At 50.8% G+C, this 21,461-nt stretch overlaps 1 protein-coding gene across 2 annotated transcripts in view; it reads right to left on the bottom strand.

Annotated features, from left to right (window-relative positions):
• CHRDL2 (chordin like 2) overlaps window positions 1-18,659 on the bottom strand; it is a 31,032-nt gene extending 12,373 nt beyond the window's left edge. The window contains exons 1-4 of one of the 2 annotated variants that reach the window (XM_081155065.1): window positions 18,175-18,659; window positions 7,953-8,065; window positions 4,371-4,464; window positions 2,280-2,422 (exon numbers count right to left, since the gene is read on the bottom strand). In XM_081155065.1, the coding sequence (XP_081011191.1) occupies window positions 2,280-2,422; window positions 4,371-4,464; window positions 7,953-8,065; window positions 18,175-18,256 (432 nt within the window). In that variant the 5' untranslated portion in view covers window positions 18,257-18,659. The remainder of the gene's footprint in view (window positions 1-2,279; window positions 2,423-4,370; window positions 4,465-7,952; window positions 8,066-18,174) is intronic. The other variant, XM_081155064.1, reaches the window with a different exon arrangement.
• Between the last annotated feature and the right edge of the window lie 2,802 nt (window positions 18,660-21,461).

Below are 21,461 nucleotides of genomic sequence, written 5' to 3'. Positions count from 1 at the left end.
AATGGGAGCTGGGAGATGAGCTCTGATGAGGTTCAGCCTTGGGGTTAGGAGAGCCCCCTGCCCTGGGGGCATACGGCCCTGAGGTCTCCCCTGAGGTGGGGGAGGGAGGGAGCAGCAGGGTGATGTAGACAAGGCCCAACCAGGTCAGAAGAGGGGCCCTCTGTACCCTCCCATTGCCACTCCAGGCCCTGAAGTAGCATTCATATCACCCTTCAGTTCCTAAAGCGTTTTCACACCCTGTCCCTCCCCAGGCTCTCACAGCCACTCGATGAGGTGGGACTCTTCCGTGCTAGAGATGGAGAGAGCCTGCAGAGGGGCCTAGCCTGCCTAAAGTCAGAGACACAGCCATGCAGAATGGACTAGAGCCCAGTCTTCAGGCTTTTCCTATTGAAATCAATGTTCTTCATCCCTGTCCTGGAAAGGGGGGTCCAGCATAAGGGAGGGACATAGGTGGGGGGTACCTTGGGCTCATCTTGCTCTCACTGAAAACCCTAGGTCCGCAACTTCAGGACCCAGTCTGGAGAGGCAACACTGCAGGGGAAAGGGCCTTCTGGGAATTGGGAGGCCAGATGACCTTTGGTCAGTCACTTCTCTTCTCTGGGCCTCAGTTTCTTCCTCTGTGAAATGGGGGCACACCCATCTGGGTTGTGAAGATCAAGTGAGAGGACAGTTGTGAAAACCTTTTTTTAAAATATAAGGCATTTTTAAAATGCGAGGAAGTGATGTTACCTCAAGTCCTTCCTTATTCCTTTTCCAGTGAGTCTCAAAAGTAAGGGTTCTGATCCCTCAGACAAGGCCAGGAGTCAAGTCAGACCCATATAAACAGGCATGAGGAGGAGGAAGGGGAGACCCAAGTATCAGGGAGAAGGGACAAAGAGTCACAAGAATGCTTTCACCCCCAACCTCACCCTCATTTCTGTCTCTTCTCACGGCCCCTTCCTAATCTAGGCCTTTGCTTGATAGGAAGCAGCACAATGCAGGGAAAGGAACATGGGTTTTGGAGTTATGCGGCCTTGGCTCTGAATTCTGGCTCTGCCACTTAACTAGCTGTGTGACCTTAGGGAAGTTGCTTAACTGCTCTGAGCTTCAATTCCTTCATCTGGTATCTTTCTCCTAGGGTCATTAGGAGGTTGTATATAAGCATGAGGCATTTCTATGAACCTAGTAGGTACCATGGAGTAGACCACTACAAGAGATTCAGGCTCTGCAAAAATAATCGCTCTCTAGGTTGACTTATAAGTAGTCACTCTTGTTTCAAGTTGTTTGCTCAGCAGCACAGTTACTTTAAGGATTGGAGCCTCAGACTGATGGGATCCTCCTACTGAACAGATGGAGAGGCAAGCTGAGAGAAGTGGCTTTCTCAAGGTCACACGGGGAACCATGGCAGAGCTAGAGCTCCAACACGGGTGTCCAACACCTAGTCTAGACCTCCTCCCTTCACACCACTGCTAAATCTGATGATTATTTTAAAGAGAGGACATTGGAGATCCCCTGGTCAGACCCCCTATGCATGCAAAGGAACTGAGGCCCAGAGAAGTTTGGCGATCAGGTAGTAAGGAAATCTGGAGAGCAGAGGAGTTTCTCCTGACACGGAACAGACGTGGAGCTGAGCTTAAGGGTAAAATGATACACTGAACCCCCCTGCAAACCTATGGCAGGGCCACACCTAGAACCCCCCAAAAGGAGGAGGGTGAAGACTTTCCAGGTCAGCCTTGTTTGGCTTCAGACTCTGTACACTGTAACCCTGCAGAGTCAGCCCTGCCTGTCCCGAAGCTCAACTCTGACCACAGCAGGGGTAGTTCAGGCAGCTTCAGATTGAATTTCATCTGATATAGGCTGGCCCTGCCGCTGTGCCCCAGGACTGAAAGCTGATTATTCACTCATTCACTCACTCACTCACTCATTCATTCACTCACTCATTCACTCATTCATTCCTTAAAGACATCCTCTGTAAGCTAGGCCCCGGGCCAAGAGCAGTGGAAGATAAATAAATGAGTTGGGTATGTTCCCTCCCCTCCAGGAGTGCAAAGGCTACCTGGGGGAACAGAAATGGGCAAATGTTAGTGCAAGGTGACCGGTGCTGTAACAGGCAGCTCGGGAGGGTGCAGAAGCCCAGAGAAGGGCAGGATGTTCCAAACTCCTGGTGTTTCTTTGTTCCTGAGCCCATTCACTCTCACTTCGCTCTGACCAGAACAATCTCCCTCCCTCCCAGTCCACGCCACCCTGCTTTTCAGGCCCAGACCATGGGCCTGGGCTACAGGAGGATAGAAGGTTCTTACGGTACAGCTGCAGAGGACACACTGGTTGGGCAGGTGGGAAGGGAACAGCTCATGGGCACTGAACATCTCTCCATGTTGATACATGGTTCCGTTGTGCTGGCAGGACTTTGGGGGCGCTCGAAGCCCAGAGGGCGTGTGAGGTTCTGCAGGTGGGGAGGGGCAGGAGGAAGAAGAAAATGAGGTTTCATGTGGATCTAAGAACTTTGCCAGAATTAACTGGGCCACTTTTCTGAAAGTTTTGCATTTTATCCCATCTTGGCATTTAAATTGAGCTCTGGCCTCGGTCTTCCTAGATAGTCCCCATATCAGCTAACCAAGAAGAGATCCTGCTGACACCTACACCTGACCTTGTCACTCTCCACGGCTCCTCACCATGGCGTTTCAGCCCCCAGTGTCTGAGCTGGTCCTTCCCAGAGCCAGAGGCCAGCTCAGAAGCCTCAGCTCCACTGAGGCCCACTCAGTGGAAACCTGCGTTAGTTCATTTGACATTCAGTGAGCGTCCACAGGGCACCTCCTAGTGCCAGGCACTGCTCTAGGTGCTGGGGACACAGTAGTGAACAGAACAAAGTCCCTCATGGAATGACATCCTAGTGGAGTGAGCTGGGATGAGCTAGACTGTCCCTGTGCTTGGTGTAAGCTCCTGTCATTCACTGGCCACCAGAGCCTCTCTCCCCATCGCCTGCTGACTGATTAGCCAGTCTCATCCTGCCAGGCGGAGGAGGAAGCCTCTAAGGCTCCCGTCCTGAGAGAGCCCGCTCATCCTCTCAGACACCTTCACTAAACACCTTCATTAAACACCTTCACTAAACACCTTCTCGCACCAGGCACCACGCTAGGCGTTGGGAACAGAGCACCCAACAAGACTCAGCCCCGCCCATCAAGAAACTCACAACCTAACTGGTAGAGAGACATGCCATACTCAGTGACACTGTCGCATGGTAAAGGCTAGGGCACAGAGGGGGAGCCACTAACTCAGCCAGGACACTGGGGTGGGGTAGGGTCAGGGAATGATGGTCTGAGCTGAGTCATGAAGAACAAGTAGAGCCAGGTAGCGAAAGGGGCAGGAAAGAGAGAGCGAGAGAGGAGCAAGTGAGGAAGACGGGGCCTGGGCCAAGGCACAGTCAGTCAGCAAGGAGCAGTCAGGATTCCTAGAGTTAGCCTCAGAGAGGGAGGAGGCATGACGCCCCCTCGCTGGGCAGGATGAAGCTCAGAGCCCCTGCTTCCTGAGGGAATCCTGAGCCAGGAATCTCTGCGACCTAAGGCAGAGCCTCGGTCAGATCCTACTACAGTCCCACATGGAAAATGAGCCCCTCTATATCCATTCCACCAGGTCCCAGCTCACCAGGAGAGCCCTGGCTCTAGAGCCTAGAGGCTGAGGCTGTAATCTGGAGCCTCCCTCATCACCTTGACGCCTATACCGATGGCTTTTCCTCTCCACATCTCCCCGCCCCCACTCTTCTAAATTGGCCTCCCTGCTGGCTGCCTTTCATTGGTCACTTGATATGCCAGTTTCTTCCCACACTACCTCTCCTCTCTCTTACCTTTACTCCCCAGAATCTCAGTCTTAGAGGCTCTTAGAACCTTAAAATTGTGGAATCATAGACATTTAGCATCAGGACACAGAGTTCCCGAGCCTCAGCATTGGGACGAATCTCAGGGCACACATATTCCAACTCCTTTGGTCATTCCCAGCCCCAGGGCTGTAATCCTGGGGCTCCCTGCAGGGCCTCCTAGCCCCAACTCACCTCTACTTGCACAGGCAAGTCCGGCTCCCTCAGGCTCTGGCCAGCCAGAGAGAGACTAGAGCCTGAATGTGCCACGGACAGGACAAGCAAGCTCCTATTTCCCTCAGTTACTCTCCACATTTTCTCCCCTCAATCCTGCTAAGGACAGCTACTTAAGAATGAGAAGTTTGCTGCTACCCCAGCCCTCCTTGGGTATCCAGGATTCTTCCTCTGAGCACCTTGGTGCCTCAACACCTCTGATGGCTAGAGACTACCTCTCTCATTCCAAGGGCCTCCCTATGCCAGAGGCCTGCATCGGGGTGAGATAAGGGTCAGTGGGTATAAGGGGATAAAAGAGGCCACTTACCCACACACCGGGGACAGCACTGCTGTGGCTCTGTCACAGGCTGGGGGCAGTGGACAGGCGGGCAGTGGAGGCGATAACAATTCACATGGGCACTCTGAAGGAGACACAGGGGTAGGTCCTAATTCCAAAGAGCCATTGCCTCCCACCTGAACCCATCCTCTCCCAAAACCCCAACCCAATTGCAGACACTTCACTCACTTTAAGCCTGTGATGGAATAAAAGCAATAAACTTATGTGTCCAGCCTCTCCCTTCCCTTGCTCCCTGTGTGGCTCGCCCATCCATGTTCCTCCTTGACCATGGAGGAGGGCTCAGTGTGCATGGGCTTGAGCAGACCTAGTGTCACCTTCACAGTGCTTGAGGCATACAAGTTAAAGCCTTGAGTTATTTCTACATTGATCTTGACTCTTATTTTAGCTCCAGGGCTTTGTTCTTTGACCTCTGAGCCCAAGCTTCATGGTTAAGAGAGGAATGTCACATGCAAGGACAGGTGACAGGGATGGGAACAAGACTAGAAACCTGGCGTGAATAAGACCCAGGGTTTTGTGATCCATCCCTATATCTCTGGGAGGTTTCGTGACCCTATACAAAGCCCTTGGCACCAGAGAAGGAAAAGCCCAAAGTTCTTATGCTTTTTTAAGTACAGCAAGTGAAAGAGAAGGGAGCAGAGAAACATAACAGAGAGAGATGAGGAGCTAAAGGGAGAGAAGCTAACACCCCTTATGGCAGTTTTCTGAGTCCTAGGCTCCCCACACCTTACTTGCCCCTGTTGTAAGGGTCATTGCACTGCGTTGTAATGAACCGTGTACAGCTGTGCCAGCTATTCACCATGAATTCCCAAGAACAAAGACCAAGTCTCATTCTATTCATCTCTGAATTGTCAGCACAGGGTTTGGCTCCAAGCTAGTACCTGCTACAGGTTGAATGAATGAATGAGTGAATGAATGAGAGCCAGGAGGGGAGGAATAGATGGTGTCTCTCTTAGAGAAATGAAGCTAGCTTTGTTCAAACTTTGAGGTTGGCAAGTTTGTTTCCAGCCTCTCTGCCCACCTAAGTGCCCTGATAGCACTCTCCCAGAAACAGCCTCCTACCCCATGGAAAACCCTGGACCAGGCCCTAGTCCCTCTGGAGTCACTGCTTCTCAAAGATTAATCTGGGCTGACGCATCATAGAGTCCACCAAATTGATCTGAGCTCCACAAGGGGCCTTCTAGAGGCCCGGCACACATGCATGCTTAATAAATGTGCAGAGGGTGAACTGAGCCCTCAGATGAGAAGGGAGGGTGGAGTGTGAGGAACTATGAGGCCTGAAGAGGTACAATCTCTCTCTTGATTCTGGCTTTGAAGGATCCCAGGGATGGAGATGATCAGTGACATGCAGCAGGAAGTAAGATAGATACAGGTTAGGGAGTTGAAAGGGTAGGGGGCCTTGCAACCAAAGTTGCCTCTCAGGAAAGTCATAACTTCTGTGTACTGAGTGGCTACCAGGTAGGGGTTTTATGTTATACAGAAATGTATTACCTTATTTCATCTCCTCAAGAACCCTAGAGGTAAACACTATTATCCACACTTTCAAAATGAGAAAAGAGCCTCTGAGATGTTAAGTTACCTGAGATGACACAGCAAGTAAGCACCACCTCCAGGGTTGTGCACTTTCCATGATGCTGAGCTGTCTCTGGTGGACGGGGTGGGGACTCACACATTCACTCAGTATTTACTGCATGACTACTGAGTGCCAGGGACTTAGCAGTGAGTGAAACTGGCAAGGTTTCTGCTCTCATGGAGCTTACATCCTTGCAGGGGGAGACAGATCATCATTTCAGATGTTAAAATTTATGATAATCACACAAGGTAATGTGATTGAATTACCAAGATTAGACAACTTTAGAAACAGCAGTCAAAGAAAGCCTCTTAAGGAGATAATATTTATGTCACGAACTGTGAGAGGAGAAGGAACCATCCATGAGAAGATCCAGGGGAAGAGCATTCTAGGTGGAGGAACAAGTAGGAATGAGTTTGAAGTGTTGGCACAGGTAGGAAGTGAGGTTGAAGAAATAAGGTGAAGTCAGATCACACAGAGCCACAGCAGGGAGTCTGAATTTTACTTTAGGTGCACACAAAAGCTAATGGAGGGTTTCAGGGGCTTCTGGAATGACATGATCAGTTTCATGTTCAGCAAAGATCCTTCTAGCTCCTGTGCAAAGGATGGATTTAGAGTCTCCCAATGGAGGCTCTGTTGGGAGGCTTGAGTAGCATCCAGGTGAGAGATGAAGGTGGCTTAGAATAAGGGGAAGTGGTGATGATGAGAGAAGTGAAGGGATTCAGGGTATATTTTAGGGGTATCGGCTATAGCTCTTTCGGTTGAGGAAACTGCGTATGTAAACTCTGGGGAGGGAGAAATGAATTAGCTTCCGTGGATCACAAAACTTGGACTTTGTCAACTGGACCACATAATATGTCTGGAATTTTCTGTTTGGGTTTCCTTCCTGTTCTTTGGCTGTATTTCATAAAGTTCTTTTTGAAAAGCTGATTGGCCTCAGATGTGCTAAGGAAAACCAAAGGGAGGCAGTCCTGGGGGTGTTGTGCCCCTGTTGGCAGCAGAGTTCCACCTGGAGCCAACATGGTAGAAGTAGTGGAGAGTCAGAGGGAAAGGCCCCAGGAGGAGGGAGACCCCAGGGATCAGAGTCAGGAGAGGGGCTGGCTCACTTGCCAGTGTCCCTTCAGAAGCTTTTCTCTGCTCCCACCCTGAGCTAAGGATTGTTGTAACATGGGAGGCTCTTGCCTGGCCTGAGGATTCTGCACCACATGGAAGTCTTATTTATTCCATCCAGTTGATTGTACAAGGCCCTGCAGAGGGTGCTGGGTTGGAGGTGGGGTGGCAGGAGAGAGGAGGTGAACAAAAAATTGGGTCTCTGCCCCGATTTGTTCAGCCTTTGGCAGGACACTGAACTGGACATAAGACAGCGCCCAGGAAAACCTGCTCTCAGGCTCCATCTAGGAGGGTCAGTAACTGACAGACACAGGTGACTATTATACCTGGCAAACAGTGATTAGGAGAAAGGACCGAGAAACTTACATGGGATCCCAGAAGAAGAAAATGCTTGCAGGTGAGGGATCGAGTAAGGCTACTGGTGAAGGTGACATTTGGCCAAAGCCCTAGAAGAACAACCCTTTGGACCAGTGGCATTGGGAGAATGCATCCTAAGGCAGTGTGGTGAGAGAGGGCTGGAGGAAATAATATGAGGAAAGTACGGGAGGCTGGGTCGGAAAGGCTGTTTTCTGCTACACAGGAGGCGGGGAGGCTGGCACCAGCAGAGGTGGACAGAAGGCTGGGATGAGAGATGGGAGACCGAAGTCCTGGCCCAGCCTAGCTGCTGACCCACTGTGTGACTTATCTCTCAGAGGTGTGCAGTAGTGGTGGCAGGCACTGAGTATTCGGTAGTAAAGTGGCATGGCCCCAAGTTCCTAGGGATCCTGGGACCAGAGTGCTCCTGACCTCCAGAGTCAGGCTTCCTCCCTCCCTCTGGGGTGACTTCTCTGGAGGTCTCCCAGACATACCTGACACAGGTGGCCAGAGGAACCTACCTCGGAACAAGTGCAGCGAAGGCAGTACATCAGGCCCTGTGGCTCCAAGTAGGGGTGCCAGCTCTCGCCGGGGGAATATCTCTTCCCATGGAAAAGGCAGAACATGTCTGGGCCTGGCAAACCAACCAGTGCTTTGTCAGTCCCAGGGGGCTCCAGCCCAAAGACCCTGCCTCATCCCTCCTTCTTTCTGGTTCTAGGAAGAATGTCATCTGCATCACTCAGGCCAAAGAGAATCCATTGGATATGCTGTCCCCGTCAGGGGGCCAGAACATCTTAGTTTGAATTTCACCTTGACCGCTCACTTGCTGTGTGACTTCGGGAATATCACTGCCCTTCTCTGAACCTTAACACTTCTGTCATGGGGCAGTTGAAGGATCAGGCAGTGAAAGTGCTTTATAGATTCAAATGGTGGTACAAATGTTAGTTATTATGATTAGAAAAACCATCTGAGGGCCAGAGAGGGTAAATCACACCCCTAAAGTCACACTGCAAGTCAGTCACCAAGCAGGGATGACAGCCTAAGTCCGACTGGCTCCTTCTGCCCTCAGAATCACACTTCCTTCCTTTCCCTTTGTCTCATTTTGCTTATTTATTTACTACATCTCTGTACCCTCTCCTCCCTTGCCCTCTGCCGCTCCCCTTCACTCTCTCTCAGTCTCTGACCTACCTTTTGAATAAAGCTACTCACAGCAGCTTTCTTGCTTTCATACTATACCGTGTCCCTATATCTCAGCCAGCCGTGATGGAAAGCGCCTGAATTGGGAAAATCAAGTACTGCCCAGTGACAGGTTAGAAAACTGACTTTAATATCCTTAAAAACAGTCATCGGTACTATTGCACAGTCAATTGATCAGTGTGTGTGACTGCACATTAATTATTTTTGTCATCTGCATATAAGTTGTCAATATGGAGATGAATGCTTCTAAGAATGTTTAAAATTGTTTGTTTTGTGATGTGCTATAGCTCTTCTGCAATCCTGCTTTCTTGAAACCTCCACCTCTGTCTCTCCTCCCATAGCCCAGTCTTTTGGGCTCTTTCTAAAACACACCAGCCCTCACCTCTTATTGGCTCACTGCCTAGCAGCAGGTCAGGGCTCCAGACTGGATTTGTAGCTCTTGGTCCCACCCTCTACCTCTTGCCCTATTCTTGCCAACCCTCCTCCACTCAGGTATCTGCTGATTCTTACAACCCAGAAGGGATGCTATCATTCCTATAGCAAAACTCTCCATTATCTGAAGAATAACCTAAGCTCCTTTAGGGAGGTACTAGGAGACCTAGCACCATTGAAGTGTCCACAAAGACTTGCTGAATTAAATGAGTTGAAATATGGAGAAAGGAACCACTTATTGACTATCCTCTCTTTACATAAATTACTTAATTATCTCATTAATATTCTGGCTTGGAAAATTAAATTGGAAAGTGCTTGTAAAGTGCTTACTTAGCTCAGTTCCCAACTTATGATAGTCACAGTAACAAGGACCCTGCAAGATGGACATTATCATCTTGAATAGACATTTAAACTCCCTGAATCACTGAGTATTGAAAGCAGTACACTCGTAGGGGGAGCTCACACACAATGCAGAAATTCCTTGTCAGTGCTGGGATGGGCTGGCGCTCAGCCCCCAGGCACACAGCTCCAGAGCCTAGTTGCTCCGGAGCCATTCCCAAACCTTTAGGAAGTTTCCTTTGTAAGAAGCTGCAATCAGCTTCCCTCTGGCTGATTGCACTGCTCTTGCTCTGTCTGATCTCTGCCATGGTCATGATGCCCTCCGAGTCTGTGTTTCGATGGCCATTGGGTACTGAGGAACACAGGGGTTTATTTCCCTCCCTACCCCCGACCCAGCCCCCCGAACTAGAAGAGGGGATCAGACAGCAGACCTGGTTCTCAGCAAGGGCCCGGCTGGCCCGTATCAAATGAGCAGTGTTTATCTCTCAGCCCCCGCTGGCAGAGAGGGCGGGACACAGGCCCAGCTGGGGTGCTTGTCAGAGCCAGCCCAACTCTCCAAGGATTGAATAATGTCTTTCTTCCTCAGTCCCCTCCTCTCAGCAGGGAGGGGCGATTGCAACACTACCATGGCCTTAGGTCACAGCCTTGTTGCTGAAGAAACTCTGTCCCACCTTCCTTGGGGCAGCCCTGTAGACTGGCCCTTGTGCCAATTGGCACCCCCTCTCCTTCACCGCCTGCTTAGAGCATGAAGACAGAGGTAATGTCTCAGCCTGTGACCAGGATGGGAGGCCCCTTCCCCCCACCTACAGACCTGGCAGCAGCTGAGAGTGGGGGGGCCCTGGCAGGCCAACCCTCAACCCCAAGAGGCCTCCTGCAACCACAGTCCCCACCTCACCATGCTCTCCTAGGTGAGAGGCACACGGAATGGTGACGTTGCCTGGAGCTCCCTCTTCCTCTAAGGAGGTGAGTGCCGAAGGCCATGTCAAAACCAGGCAGGAAGAATAACTGCCAGGCAGGAAGAATAACTGCCAGGCAGGGCCGGCCTCTGCCTCTGTCCCCGCAGTCCTGACACCAGCCCCAATCCCTGCACGTGGCTGGCGGAAGGAGCTCTAGCTCTTCATGCTACCAGTACACTGGGACGTTATGGAAGACTCTTCCCTTCTCTGAGTCTCAGTTTCCCATTTGCAAAATAAGTGTACGGTGGGGGGTTTTGGGGTGAACTTTGTGATTTTCAAAGATTTTCTGCACAGATGGTTTATAAATTCCTGATTTCAAAATTCTAAGACTCCAAGATTCTAGGTTTCTAAGATTCAAAATTTGAAAATTCCATGTTTCTAAGAGCCTACATTTCATTAGAAAGTGAAGCCTCTAGAATTGTACAATTTTGCGGTTCTAAGATTCTATCATTTTAAGCTTCCATGAGCTGGCATGTATTTACGGTCCTGTACACCCAGACTCTCAGGGGCTCCAAGGGGAGTTAGCACAAGGTCTAGGGAGCCAGTGGTGCCTATTCTGAGTGACATGGAGAGGGAGGCAAAGCTTGTCTCTCACATTCCCTCCCTTCCCTTCTACTCCCTTTGGTTCTCTGTGGCCTCCCACTCTTGCCCTAGCCTTGGGTCTGCCCTGCTTTCTCTCCCCACTCCACCACCAAATCTCATCCCAACCACCTGTACCACATCTCTCTCCAAGTCAGGGGGCCAAGTAGGCCCTCTCTCAAAGATCTTATGGAGTTAACGGCCCCTGGCTGTGATGTCTAACCAGGGAAAAAGACTGTTAGTGGGGGAAGGTTTTGTTTCAAAAAGACTATTGGCCCTGTTCCAGGCTTTATAAAGACAGAAAAAAATTAAGATTAAACAGGTCTCATCCCCTTCAAAACCTCTCGCTCAGTGAATCCTGGCTTTGGAGTCAGATAGGCCAGAGTTCAAACTGGATTTGGCTTTTATTTGCAGCCTGAGTTTAGACAAGTTTCTTAACCATTCCAGGCCTCAGTTTCCACATCTGTTAAGTGGGATTAGTGATAATGTCTTCATCTTGGGATTATTGTAGAATTAAATCAGATAATATATGAAATATATTAGATGCTCAGTTAAATGGTAGGTAAAAAGCAGAACTGGATGCTCCACAAATTTCCTAACAGTCTGCTTCTCACGGTATTTCTTTTACTCCCAGAATTCTATGAGCAGCTCCAGGCACCTGTTAGGGCGTGAATATCATGGCACCTGCCGCTGAGGTCGAATCTCCCTGGTCCCCTTTAAACCTCACCAAACTTGTTAACTATGGCTGCCCGTATTCTCCTAGCCCCACTCACAAGCCAGCTTGGTGCTTACACAGACCTCAGACCTTGGGCTGGGATACAAGATGAAAGTGGATGGAAGGTTGGAGGAGAGAGTGGGAGGGAAGGGGTAAGAGACCAGAGATCAGGCTGCAGAGAGAGGCAGGAACTCAGACAGGTCTTGAGAGCCTGAGGGCAAAAGAAAGCCACAGAAAAACTTTAAACTGGGGCATGCCAGTGATCAGGTTTGCATTTTAGAAACATCCGCTGTGGCCACAGGAATGGAGAATGGATTGGAGGGCAAGACTCAAGGCAGAGAGACCAATGGGAGGCTGTTGCAGTCATCTGTTTGGAGATAATGCTGACCTGGACCAAGAAAGAAGCAGTGCCCATGGGCAAAAGTGCAGATTTGAGGAACACTTAGTAGTTACAGTGGGCAGACTTTGAGACAGACTGGATATGGGTGGAGAGGGTGAAGAATCAGTCAGGATGGGATTGAGCTTTAGGGACTGAACAAACAGGTGAACTTGGCACAATAAGCAGCACATGCTATTATCATTGGTTATAGTAATATTCCTTCCTGCTAGTCACTTGAGCTTTTTGAGGATCAAGTCTTATGCATGTCCATGGGCTTGGTACATGACTAAGTAAGACACAGTCCCCACCCTCAAGGAGCTGACAGTCTGATGAAGACTACCTGCAGTTTGACAAATGCTATGATAGGGGAAGCATCGGCTCTTCAGGGAAGGCTTCCCTGAGAAAATGCCTGAGCTGAGTCTTGAGGAGCTAAGAAGGAGCAGATGGGCAGCAAGCAGTAGCTTCATGCGAAGGCACAGAGGTGGGGTGACCATGGTTCCTGCGGGCCACAGCAGGTGGCTAGGGTGTGCTGGGTGCTAGTTCCCCTTCCCATAGGAAGCATCCACTTGGATAGGCCACAGCCAAAGCTCTTTCTCTAGCTTGACAATGACTTAAAGTGATTGGATTTAGTTGACCTGATCTGAATTCAGGGCAGCAATGTTTACCGGACAGACTCCAAATGTTACCAGGCCACCCCAGCTTGTCATAATCTGGCTCCTGCTTGCTTTTCCAGAAAAACTCTCTGTGATAGCCCTGTTTTCAGGCTCATCTCTTCCTGCTGAATTTCTCACTCTTCCACCCTCCACCCCAGGCTCCTTCACACTTCTGTACCTTTCCACATGTGATTCCCATCTCCAAGGTTTGACCACCTCCCTCTCATTCTTCAAGAGCTGTTGAGGTGCCACCCTTTCTGTAAAACCACCCCAGCCTTCCAGGTCACTGTCCAGTCCCTCCTCGGGGCTCCACAGACCTGAGTTCAGCCCTCAATTACGATTCTCATCACACTGGATTAGAAGTACTTACTGAATGGGTTCTTCCTTACTTAGCCGTGAGCTGCTTGCGAGCAAGAAGCAGATCTCAACAACTTTTGTGTCTCCAGTGCTCTGCGCACAGCCTACCTAGAGGGGCACTTGGTAACTGAATGTATGATGAAAGAATGGAGTCAGTGGAGGAGGGAGGCTCTGGAAGAGGAGGTGACTGATGGCCCGTATTCCTGAAAACTGCTTCCTTTAACAAAAACAGAACTTCATTCTGTGATAGGAGAGCCAAATCCCTCTCAGCACTGGGACTTTGCCACCTAACAGAAATTAGCCTTTGACCTCCCCTTTCCAGCTCTCGACATCTGAATTCCCAAACCACCTGCCAAACCAAACGCCACGTGCAAAAAGGTCAGGGGCCCGGGCAGGTAGGGGATGAGCGATGCCATGATATTCACATGTAAGTCAAAATTTCCAAACTGTCTTATCCAAGGTCATCCCACACTCTGCCTTGAAACTCTCACACTCTGATAAAGAGCTCATCCCAGTCTGTCATAACCTGGCTCCCGATTCCTTTTCCAGAAAACCTCTCTGTGATAGTTTTCAGCCCAATCTCCTCTTGCTGAATTACTCACTCTCCCTCCCCCCATTCCAAGATCACTGGGATAGTGGATAGTTAGGAGTGGGTAGTGTGGTGGGAATTCTTCTACTAGGAAGCAGAGGAGACCATCAAAGATGCTTCTGAGCTACAGGGGAGGCTGGTGGGGGCCAGAAAGGGCTGGGGTATGAAGAGAGAGGTCTGGAACTATGACTGGCCCGTCTCCAGCCTGCAAGAACTCAGGAGACCTCAGTGAACCAGGCTCCACAGGAGTGTGAGGACGTTTACATCTTTTCCCTCACACCCATATGGCCATACTTTATTTAATGTCCCCCTTTTTTACCCAAACAAATTTCTCCCTTCTAAGACATAAGCTCTGTTTTGGGCACTGGCACCCGATGTGGGAGGCCTCCTAAGAGAATCAGAAGTGAAAACCTCTGCTCCTCAGTGGCTAAGCTCCAGGTAAAGGGTCCTCACTTCTCTGAACCTGACTCCTATTATTTGGCACATGACAGATGTTCAGGAACATAGAATGACCTCAAAGGAGAGAATTGTCAAACCAGGAAAGGGTCACAGGCAGAGACAGACTGTTTACATTCTGTTCTGCCTTGGACATATACATTTAGATTCAGAGAATCTTAGAAATTTGGGGACTGAGAGATGATGTCCAATCCTTCATTTTACAGATGTGGAAACTGAGTCCCAGAGAGGAGTCAGGACTTGCCCAAGATCACTGATTTATGCCAGCACAAACTCCAATGCCAGTCTTCAGATCTGAGGGGAATGCTTATAGAAACACCCATCCCCTAAGGAACAGGACCAGAAAAAACGCCTTTAAATTGCAAACAAAAGGACTCAGGTGAGACATAAGGAAGAATCCTGACTAAGAACTGGTAACAGAAGAAAACTATGGAAGTCTCCTCTGGGATGGGACCCTGCCCAGAGGCAAGGGATGCCTGAAATGATCTCCGCACTGCACCTCCCAGGGGCACCTCTCCTTTTATTTGGGAGTCCAAGAGATTCAAGGTCCTCTTCCAGAGCCCGGTGCCATGGCTAGTGGCTGGGGGAACTAGAGAGGCCAGTCCTGGAACAGGTGCAACAGCTGGAGCAACTGCACAGCTGTTGCCTGCTCTGGCTCAGCAGTTTGCAAGTGAGTGAGTGAGACAGAGACCTCTACCGGTGGCAGAGAGGAGGTGTTGAATTGCCCACACAGACCTAGAGAGGGACCTGCCTGGAGCCAGATGTCAGACAATCACTCAGGCACCCGCCACCTCCTCATGTACATCTGGACAGGTGGATGGGGATGTGACTAAGCTGAACAGAGGGCAGGGTCCCCACTGGTGAGTCTCCCTCTATTCCCTGTCACAGACTCTCTGACGGTCTATCTACTCCTCCCTGGCAGGGCAGGAGTACCAGGCTGCAGACCCCCTACCCCCACTCCCCAAACCCCCTTATCCAAAGGTCTGAGAAGACTCAGAATCAAGGCAACAGAATCTTTGGATCTTAGAGTCTTAGAATCACAGGATGTTAAAGCCAGAATGGTCTTCAATGATTATCTATTTGGGTCCAGCCTTCTATATAGCTGGGGAAACTGAGGGGCAGAGAAAGGCAACTTGCCCTGTGTGACAGTTAAAATTTTGGTAAAGCTAGAGCTGGAGCCCTGACCTTCTGATTCCAAGTTTGTCTTTTATACCACATCACACCATGGGAACTCTCTTGCCACCTCATCTCTGCTTCTGGGGTTTGGGATTCTGTCACCTGGGAACAGAAGCTTCGAGTCCAATAGAACAATAACCCTTGGAGAAAAATAGAGAGGTCAATGTTTTTATTTCATAACTGACTCTCCTGAAAGCAGGATTGGATGATGGGAAGGGAGAGAGGGCAGAAGTATGCTGGACACCTTAAATGGAGAGGCAATTAGTAAGGGAAGGGCACACAAAAGAGAAGCTGACATGGGGGAGGGGTAGAGCATTGGAGAGGGAGTCAAGGTACTAGTCAGGTTCTCATACCATAGAGGGATAAGTGACCAAAGTGGCCAACATGCATGCATGTGACACCTCCCGGGGCTGGACTCAGCAATGCTCAGTGACCAAGTCAGAGACCTGGAATTGGGATTCAATCTGTGGTCAAGGTCTGAGGACCAGGGCTCAGCCTATGGCTGGAGTTGAGACTCAGTCTGGGTTGGGATCAGGACTCAATCTGTGGCTGGAAATAGAGCTAAGGATAGAGTAACCTTTGTTTGAATAGCTGCCACACATGTTCACTGGCCCTTGGCATTTGTGGGTCTGGGCCACCTCAAGAGTCTACAGACTTGAGGATTTCCATCTGTTGGCATCACTTCTGCAAGCACCTGAGATGTCACCAGTAGACAAAATAAGGCTCAGGGAAGTGAAGTGCTTTGCCTCAATTCATACTGTCAGAGACTACAAGCCCAGTCTCTCTTCTTTCCTTTAATAAATTTGCTATGTGACTGTGGGCAAGTCACTCACCTTTTGGGGGCTTAGTTTAACTATAAGGATAGGAAAACTGAGGGGTAGAAGCAGATGACTTTCAAAGGCTCTTTCAGCTCTGACATCCCAGAATCTTTACACCTCACCTTAACTCAATAAATCTGCTCTGTTATTTCCAGTCTGTGTCTAGAGCTAAGCTCCAGGCTATGGCAGAGACTGAGTACTGCCAAGATCCAATGAGAGGTATGGACCTGAAGGCCAGTGGAGGCACAGAGGAAGGAGATCAGAGTGGATCAAGTGACCACGGAAAGTTTGCTGAAAAAGGTATGCCTAAGCAAGGTGACGGGCTGACGAGATACGGAAGGCAAAGAGGAGGGCTGTGGGTAGGACATGAGCAGTCCTGCAAAATGATCTGATTCTAGGGCATCTTTCCAAGATGCAATAAGGGCAACGATATCTGGAGACAAACCCTGGGGGCTAAAAACGATGTGCCAAGTGGGAGAGGCAGGCAAGGAGGGCATCCTGTGCTAAATCCCTTTTAAGAAACAACAGGTAAGTGTTAGGAGGAAACCTTCAGGGCTCAAGAAGGGGGAGGAGACATTTACTGAGTACTAGGCATTGTACTGCGCACTTTAGCACAGGCACCTCCTTTCACCCTCTCAAGAACCCTTTGGGTTCCAGGTGAGTATGTGTCTTGGACAGATGAAGAGGTTGAGTCTCAGTGGTATGAAAAGTCACACCACTACTAAGGGGCAGAGTCAGGACTTGAACCCAACACTGAGTTCTTTCCATTACTTGTTACTAAGGGCTACTAGGAGTCTCATGCTGTTTGCCGGCAGCCCAGGGACGACCAGACATGCAGCCTGCCTCCTTGAACAGAGACAAGAATGAAACAAAATCCAACCTCACTGGCTCCAAAAAGTCACATGCAAAAGAAAGGCAGAGATGGGGGAGCAGGGCTGTGGAGAGGAAAGAGCACTAGGCTGGGAGGTGGGAAACTGGGGTCTTCGTCCCAGGCTCTGCCCTGTGTGACCTGGAGCAAACCACTCTCCCTCCTGGGCCTCAGTTTCTTTACTGGGTATTTTAGGAGTTGAACTAAGTTCCTTCTTTCTTATTAAGAGAATCTTTGGTTTTGTTTTACACCCTCACAGCATTCTGAGAAATTGGTAGGGGATGGGAAGGGGGTCTACCAGCCTATTTGGAGGGCAGTGAGGAAAGTGAGGTTCAGAGATCATATTAACTGTGCGAGATTACACTGCATTCAAATGGAAAGCGTGAATTGGGGAACTGATATTTTTAAAGAGCCTACCATGGGCCAGCTAGTTGCTTTACATGTTTTCTCTAATTTAATCCTCACATGAGTTCTGAGGTTTTTACTCCCATTTTATAGATTAAGAAACTGAGGTTCAGAGAGGTGCCCTCCATGCCTGCCTCCCACCAACTGGTATTCAACAGATCTGGGAAATGAGGGCTGGTTCCTCTCACCGGGCCCTGCTGCCTCCCAGAGTCTCGCTAGTCCAAATCGGGACTCCTCCCAGACCCCGTGGGGCAGGGGAAAGCACAGGACTTGGAACTGCAGAATTCTGGCTTGGGGTGGCTCCTAGCTCTGTAAGCTTGAGCAAGTTTCTGCTCTCAGCCTAAGTTTTCTCATCTGTAACATGCAAATAATACCGACCTCCTAGCAGTGTTGTGAGGATCAAAAGAGGTAACTGAAGGGGAAGATTATCCCAGTTAGCTCTTCTGTCTTTCCACCAGCCCTCTTTAAAAGGCAGCAGCCTTTTCGTCATCACACCCTTGCAGCCAAACACACGGGGTCCTACTTGGAATAAGTGTCCCCCATCCCCAGCCTCAAAACACGACGCCCAGCCCTCTCTCAAGCTGCCCTCCACCCTCAGGCCCAGGACAGCGGCCCCCGTGGCTCCGAATCCGCCGAGCTCCCCACGCCTCCCAGCCCCCGGCCCACACCGTCTGCGGAGCAGCGCCACCCTTCCGACGCAGGTGCGGCCTGGAGGGCCCGCAGGACACTGCGCGGGCCCCAGTCGCCCGCACTTTCCCGCACATCCCGGGGGCTCGCATCCCTCCTCTCCCCCCCCCACCCCAGGGTCCCTACCCCCTACTTACGAGCTCGAGCGTGGGAGTCCAAGGGGAACCAGAGCAGCGCGAGTCCTAGCAAGGAAGAGAGGACCCTTCCCTCGGGAATCATCCTTCCTTCCCCCGGCGCCGGGCACCAGGTGCTGAGCCGGGAGGGGTGTCGGAGACCGTGAGATGAGGGGGACACTGAGGCACAGGGGCACAAAGCAACCCACGGACCCAGGGAGGGCTGCTGCTACAGCGGAGGGTGGGAGCAGGGTGGAGACGAAGGCGCTGCGGACCGAAAGGGATGCCTAAGGTGGGGGTAAGGGGAAAAGGGGAACGGACGGAGGAGGTGGAGAGACGAGGAAGGTGCGGGAAAGGGGGGCGGTTCGGGCGAAGGAGAAGGTGAGCGGGAGAGGCGGAGAAGAAAGACGGGCGAGGACAGGGGTCTGCAGAGCGCGCAGCGCCGGGCGCGCGGCACCGGCGGGCTGCTCTCGGCGCGGGGTCCGGAGCGGCCGGCGCCCCCGGCGCGGGGGCTCGAGGTCAGGCCGCGGGGGGCTGGGGCCCGGCGGCGCGGCGGTCCCGGCGGCGGCGGTCCCGGCGGCGGCGACGGCGCGGCGGCCGCGAGCGGAGGTTGCACGGCGGCCGGCTGTGCACGCCAAGGGCGCCAGGCGCCGCGCTCGGGCGCATTTGTACTTTGCCGCGGGAAGCAGGCAGCCCGGCCTGGCGCTGGCCTAGCGCTGGCGCCTCCTCTGGGGCACGGCGGGCTCGGTGGATTGGCCACCCGAGAAACAGGCCCACTTTTTCCCCTCCTCTCTCGTGCCGGTCTCTCGGACCGACGCTCCGGGCGCGGCGCCGAGAGGAGGAGAGGGGGCTGGGAGGGGGAAGGGGCCACCAGGGCCACGGGTTTTAACCCCTGACTCTCCGCGACGCCCAGAGCGCGGGGGGCGGAAACCCGTTCAGGCTTCTGGCGGAGCGTTGGGGCGAGGAAGGGGGAGAGGTCAGGCTCCGAGGGCGGAAGCCGGCTGCGGGGCCGGGGGGCGCTCAGGTCGGGGAGCTCGGCGGTGCGGGCACAGAGCTCGGGCTCTGGACAGGATCGGGACACTTGCTGTTCTTAATTGCATTGGCAGTATTGGCCACGCCACCCCAGAGCCTGTTTCCCCATCTCTGAAATGGGAATCTTAATATTTTTAGTATCTTTAATATTTTAATACATCCCCACATTGGCCCCTGCTTACCATTGCCATCTCCCCTGCACTTTCACCAAAGACGTGAACTGAGATCATGAGCGTCAAAGCACTCACATCTGAAAAAAGTAAAGGTCGTAATTCCAGGTGCCTAGAACGCCCTTACCAAGTTTCTCTTCTACCCACACAAGCCATGACCAGGCTGCAACCGGCACAGCTGGAGCCTTGGCACTTCCTCAGCATGTCTTCCTCTGTGTCCCATTCCATTCCCAAAGCGGGGCACAATCTCTCCCTCACCGCTGCAGGGAAGGCCTGCACCTCTCTGAGAGGGTTGGGATGTTCAGTCCTCTTCAGTAAGGGCTGGTTGGCAAAGTGTTGTCTTGCCCACCAGAAGGTGAGCTCCCTGAAGGCAGGGCACTGAAGCTCCCCACCCCCAGCCTGTGGCTGGTACTTGACACCTTGTGTTGAATGAGTGCTTGAATTACTTGGATCCTAAGAAGAGAACAACCACCTCCGTCCAGACGGGGAACACTCAGACTCTGAAATCAGAAGGGCAGGGGCCTTATCCCTCCTCTCTCCCTAACTTGCTGGGACATTTTGGGTAAGTACATCCATCCCTGCTTTGGACCTCGACTTCCTGCCCAGTTCTCTTGCAGGGCTGCTGGAAGCTCCAGCGGGAGTTGGAGGGCAGAACAGTGGGAAGAGCAAGAAATGATATGGGATGTTGAGCCGCAACCCACGCTGGCAGAGAATCACATTTCCAGGTTGAAACACTTCTGGACGGGTTGTCTGTAAAGATACCTTCCTGGTCTGTGGCTTGGCTCCAGGCTCTGCTGTGCTGCCAGTCCGCCCCCTCCAGAACAGAGAACACCGGGAGCAACCAGGGATCCCAGAAACAGAGCTTCACCAGGGTTCTCAGAATCAGGGACAAACATGATCTGTCTCCCGGGTGCCCTGCAGGTTTAACTTCTCCCATTTCAATGTGGTCAGGCTCTTCCTGTCCATCGAGTATATTATGTATGTCATCAAGCTTCCCTTTTTGCCTTGGCTTTCAGGGAGCTCAGGAGTTAAATTTAGTGCTTAATTGCAGAAATAATCTCACCCCAAGGATCTGGGATAGAGATCTTTTCCTTTTTGTTTAAAAATCTGCTGTACACATATATTCACTTCTTAGGTGTAAGAGGTAGATTAAGATTGGCCTCCCCTACGTTCTATTCATTCTCCTACAGGAAAGGGCTCTACCATGAAACCAAAAAGGTCTCAACCTTCCTCTCCATCCTTACTGTACTAGAGTTCAGGCCATTATCATCACTTACCAGGACTTTCCCAATAGACTTTTAACAAGTCTTCTGCCCCTAGCCTGGGCCCCTCCCATCTATTTTCCTCATACCTGCCCTAAGAATTATGCTGATCATTTCTACAGACACATCTGATCACATCACTTTTCCACTTTATACCCATCACTGGAAATAAAAAGCAAATAACATTAAATGCAACACAGTATCTTGGATTGGATTCTGGGACAGTGAAAGGACATTAGTGGAAAAACTGGTGAATGAAGTCTGTATTTTAGTTAATAGTAATGTAGCAATATAGGTTTCTTAGTCTTGCACATGTGCCATCGCCATGCAGATGTTACACTGTGGGAAGCAGAGTGAAAGATGTACAGGGTGGAGCAAAAGTAGGAAAAGAACACAATAATTAACAAACAATAATGCAAGAATAAACTGTGTTCTGTGTACTCACAACCGTAAATCTACTTTTGCCCATCCTGTATGGTTCTTGGACAGGAACTCTGTACTATCTTTGTAACTTTTCTGCCAATCTAAAATTCTTCCAAAATAAAAGTTTTAAGTGAATGAATAACAGAAAAAAAGCCCATCATTGGCTTCCTATGACTTAAAGATTAAAACAAAAAAGTCATTAGCATTGGATTCAAAACCATGCACATCTTGGCTTCTCTTTACTGTTACCACCTACCCTGTACTTTACCAACCATTCACCTCCCCAAGTGGCATTGCATTTTCATGCCTCCATAGCTTTGCTTATGTTTCCCTTCTGCCTGGGCTATCTTTCTCCTCTTTCATTAAGTGAATTCCTTTTTATTTTTCAAAATTCAGCTCTCTTCACCCTTCCCCACCCTCCTTC

This window comes from Miniopterus schreibersii (genome assembly GCF_964146895.1).
Source record: "Miniopterus schreibersii genome assembly, chromosome: 12".
Lineage (NCBI taxonomy): Eukaryota > Metazoa > Chordata > Mammalia > Chiroptera > Miniopteridae > Miniopterus > Miniopterus schreibersii.
The sequence above is the reverse complement of the archived record's forward strand: the minus strand, read 5'-3'. Positions and strand labels throughout refer to the sequence as shown.